This window comes from Phaethon lepturus, unplaced genomic scaffold (genome assembly GCF_000687285.1).
Source record: "Phaethon lepturus isolate BGI_N335 unplaced genomic scaffold, ASM68728v1 scaffold11664, whole genome shotgun sequence".
Lineage (NCBI taxonomy): Eukaryota > Metazoa > Chordata > Aves > Phaethontiformes > Phaethontidae > Phaethon > Phaethon lepturus.
The window spans coordinates 33,475-37,871 of NW_010534016.1; the positions used below are offsets into that span (position 1 = coordinate 33,475).

Consider the following 4,397-nt stretch of genomic DNA (forward strand, 5'->3'; position numbering starts at 1 on the left):
GGAATGCCAAGTTGCTCATGTTTGGATAGTCTAGTGGAGCAAAGGTTGAGAGAAGACTGAGTGGGAGAGAGGCATGACAAGAGGAGCAAAAGAATAACATAAAATTTAAGAATTTTAACCTGTAGATAACCTGAGTCTAAAAATTATTAAAAAAAAAGAACTACCACTGTTATTTTAGAGTTTTGTTTTGAAGGAATCATACGACTCCTATGAAATATTGGCCCTTTGCAATGCATCTGCTTGATCAGGTCTGTCATAGTGAATTCCAAACACTCAGGGTTCATTTAAGACATTGAATACCTTGCAGCACTTCTGAGAGCTGCAGTGCCAGGCTCATCAGGAACCTCAACAACCAGCACTCTCTTGTCAAGTCCAGGTGCTCAGGCTCCTTTACCCTGCTATGAAAATGTTTCCTTCCAGTTCTCAACAAGGTACATTCCACAGAGCTCTGATGGGGCTCATTTAGTTCGCAAGAGAGCTCTGCCAAGCTCCGCTCTACTTCCCATGAGTGTGTAGACTTGCTCTTGAGTGCCCCATGGCTCCATGTGATGCAGAGATCTCCACTGCTCTCATGGCATGCGGAGATGCTCTATAGCACCAAGTGGATGAAATAAAACACATTGCCAAATGTTAATTTCCTTTTTCCCTTTCTTTGCAATTTTTAACATTGTGATTTGTGCCAAAACCAAGAGGTATCCATGTAAATATTAGTGGATTAGCAGTAGGTGACTCATCTGTTTTTCTCCTTGAGTGTACATATAGAGAAAAAGTACTTGGGATGTTAGGGGCCTTGCCTCAAGAAAATCAGATTCGGTTCCTTCCTTCACTACAGATGACCTGGGTCATGCTGGGAAAGTTCCCCAGTTTCCTGAAGATTGGACCTGTTCTCCTACTGGGGAAGTCGGAGAGGAACAATACCCTCCAGAGTCCTCTGTTTGCAGAGCATGGTAGCCAGGCTTGCAAGACAGAGTCTCTCTTTGCCATGGCTACTTTAAAAAGCAGGAGTTGATCCAAGAAAAAGATGATGGGAGCTATATGAAAACGCCCAACATATTGTATTTAAATGTCTTTCGAGAAAGCAAATCCACTGAGACTTCAGCATTCAAAAAAAAAAAAAAGTAAAAATAAATTTCGGAAAGAGTACTTGTTTGCAAAAAAATCAGTTTTGGTGAATATCTTAAATTTTCAGTTTAAAAAAAGAGAAAGGAAAGGAAATATTTGTATTTGTTTGATTTCCAGTGCCAGCTTGTATTTATCAACAGATGGCTAGAAATCTTCTCTTAATATCCAGCCTTAGTTTACTCATGACTGGTTTAATTCTGTTGTGTTTTTGTGCAAGTGATGTCCTTTCCCTTAAAAAGTCCTTCTCCTATTTACTCTTTCCATTTGCTAGGCAGTTCAGCTGACTCAGTGTGGTCTTGTAAACATCTCCTGTATTTTTCCAGTCATCTCAGTACCATTTTTTGCTCCTATTTCAGTTTAAGATAATTTTTCTTGGAGAACATATGTAAATTATTGACATAGATTAGCAAACTGATTAATGCACATTGGTCTGCCTGCTCAAGAAATGGAGTACTGAAGCAAAGCTCAAGTCTTGACTCTCAGAGGGTAAACAGTGCCTCCAATTTTTATGTCACAAAATAAGAGTATGGCCCACCAGGGTGATGATATTGGGAAGGCAAAGGTTGTTTCAAGAACTGCATTTGGTCAGATTCAAAATTTTGGGGGCAAATTTTAAGCATCAGTAGTAGAGCTCAGTGGGTTTTCAGGAAATTGGAAATCCAGGAAAGACTTTTTGTGCCCAGAGCCTGGCCTACATAACAAGAAAATGTGAAATTCTCTAGTCATCTGAGGTTAAAGGCTGAAGTGATCAGTCAGATAATTAGGGCGAATGACATTTTGATTTCCTTCCTGTTTCTGATAAAGAAAGTAAGAATTACTTTATTTCACTTGTCTCAGTGATTTTGATATAACCCTTTTTTTGTGGCACTTAACTCATCTTCTTGATATTCTGATCCACAGAGGAAGATCCATGTGAATGTAAATCTATTGTGAAGTTCCAGACAAAAGTGGAAGACCTCATAAATTCACTGCAGCGGAAATATATCCTTCGGAAGCTGTCTTTGTTCAGAACTTGGTGGGTTAGGTTGTGCTTTCTGGAGGGCCTAGTGGAGAAAGTCTACTCATGGGGGAAGGAGGTTGGGTAGGTGTTCAGAAAGCTGAAGGGAAACAAGACACTTGGGTTGCGAATGTGTATAACAAGAAGAGTCCCTGTGCCAGAGTGAATAGTTACTGGTCTGAGACAGAATGAGTAGACCAAAACCAATAGAGCCAAAGTAGAATATGTCAAACCGTTGCAAGACAGCAATGAGCTGTAGGCACCAAGACCTAGGTCAGTTTTTAGAAAGGTGCTTAAATGATGCCAATATGACATGTGTGGAACCATGGGTCATGCATGGGATGATGCTTCTACCTCTGCAAGCTGCAGGTCCTGTGAAGGAGGCCAGAATGCGAGGACTGAGAGCAGCAGTGGCTAATACCGAACTGTGAGCAGGTGAAACCACTGGTGCACACATGCAGCTGATTCACTCAGTCATTAAAACTCCATGGGTGGGATTCTATTTACCTGACAGTAAATGTCTACAATGCAAACATTTGAGTTGGCTGCCTAAATTCCTCTATATAGCACTGGAGTGAAAGAGGGTCTTTTACAGCAAAGCACCTCTGAGTGTATAGTTGGTGGTCTGGATAAATTCAGATGGATAGGTCCAACAGTCAGAAGGATAGGTCCAAATTCTCCCAGCTGGCTAAAACTCAGTTCCGAGAGACTAAGTCTCATGGAACTGTTCATTGCAAACATCTCCAGCGAGATGAGTTGGATCCCATCTGAACTGAGTTTGTGGGATTGCATTCTGCCATGCTGGGTCCTGTCATATTGCACAAAGACCACTTCACCAAAGAGAAACAAGAAAAAGACAAAAAGGTGCGAATAAGATTCAAACTTCTCATGAGGAGAGCAATTAGTGAAACCTTGGGGTGGCTCACATAGAGGTAGGGAGATTTTTTGTTACTGAGAATGAGAAGAGAATATAATTTTAAAAGCAATGTTCTAATTTATTCACACATTTCTGTGCTTTGCTGTGTCAGTTGCACAGTATATTTTCTACTCTTTAACTCAAATTGAGTGAAATCCATGACTTACGTTATGCAAAAGGTCAGAGCAAATCAGTAGTTCTCACCCAGTGGGTTGCTGCTCCCAGGCACACCATGAAAAGCAATTAGTGAAAAGAGCAGAAAATTGCGACACACTATATAACTCTAAGAAAAGCACTCTGCTCCACTCTTCACACAACCCATAACTGCTCAAGGTCAGGAATTCTCTGTCAACCACTCAAAACACACTCCAATCGTTCTCACATTTTTTACTCTTCCCTCCATAGTAAATTTATAGGTCCATGTGAGTGTGTGTGCATGCATGAACATTTTCTAGCTTCAATAAAAGTTCATCAGCCTGAACAGCTCTGGAAATGCCAGAGTAGATGATGACAGCATTCCTCTGCTACCTGCTCCCAGCAAGTAGCTCCATTCATTATCTGTTCTGCAAGCCAGGGGAGGACTTGAGCAGTGAATCACTAATGTGTGCTGTCATTTTTTCCCCTTAACTCTCGCTCACTGGAAGCTGTGGCAAAAAGGATCGAAGCCCTGGAGAACAAGATCATCTAAGATCCCAAAAGAATATTATTCCCCTCCTTCCTAATGTAACAAAAGTAGAACTCCTTCACTTCCAAAGGAGGGCTGCTCAGCCACAGTGCTATGGCCAGCTTGTATTTCCTTAAAGAGTCTAGTCTACCTGCATTTGTTTAAATGGGACAAGTATAACAGTAGAGCAGACATTGTATAATGGGCAGGGCACTGTGTGTGACTGAGACCTAGACCATGCTAATGTTTGTTGCATCGTATAGAGTGCATATATGAAAAAAACTGGAAAGATTTGTTTTTGATTTAAAGCTTAATATATATATGTCAATAAGTACTTGATTACGAGTTCTGTGAATCCTCGCTGTGTTCTTCTGCATGTTTTGTTTCTATGCATGAGATAATTTAATTTAAATGTCAAAATGACTTAAAATCAACTCAGATGCTGCGTGTAAAACGTCAAAGACGCTGATCAGCTTCTTATTGTAAGCATGATGCATTTGTCAGTAAGTAGGTGAAATATAGTAATGGTCTCTGAGTGTGCGTTGCAGACAAGATACAATAGGATGCTGCTGCTAGTTGGGTTTATCTATAGCTGCTGTACAATATAAAAAGAAAAAAAGCTCAGCTTTCCTAGCCAGCAAATGCTCTCACAATGTCTCAGTGAACTACCACCTGAGCTAGACCTATTCTGGGTAAGT

The 4,397-nt window shown here is 40.7% G+C and overlaps 1 protein-coding gene across 1 annotated transcript in view; it reads left to right on the top strand.

The window, feature by feature from the left end:
- MATN1 (matrilin 1, cartilage matrix protein) overlaps positions 1–3,973 on the top strand; it is a 21,015-nt gene extending 17,042 nt beyond the window's left edge. The window contains exons 7-8 of the mRNA XM_010285391.1: positions 2,023–2,103; positions 3,674–3,973. Coding sequence (XP_010283693.1) covers positions 2,023–2,103; positions 3,674–3,723 — 131 coding nt within the window. The 3' untranslated portion in view covers positions 3,724–3,973. The remainder of the gene's footprint in view (positions 1–2,022; positions 2,104–3,673) is intronic.
- Positions 3,974–4,397: the final 424 nt, after the last annotated feature.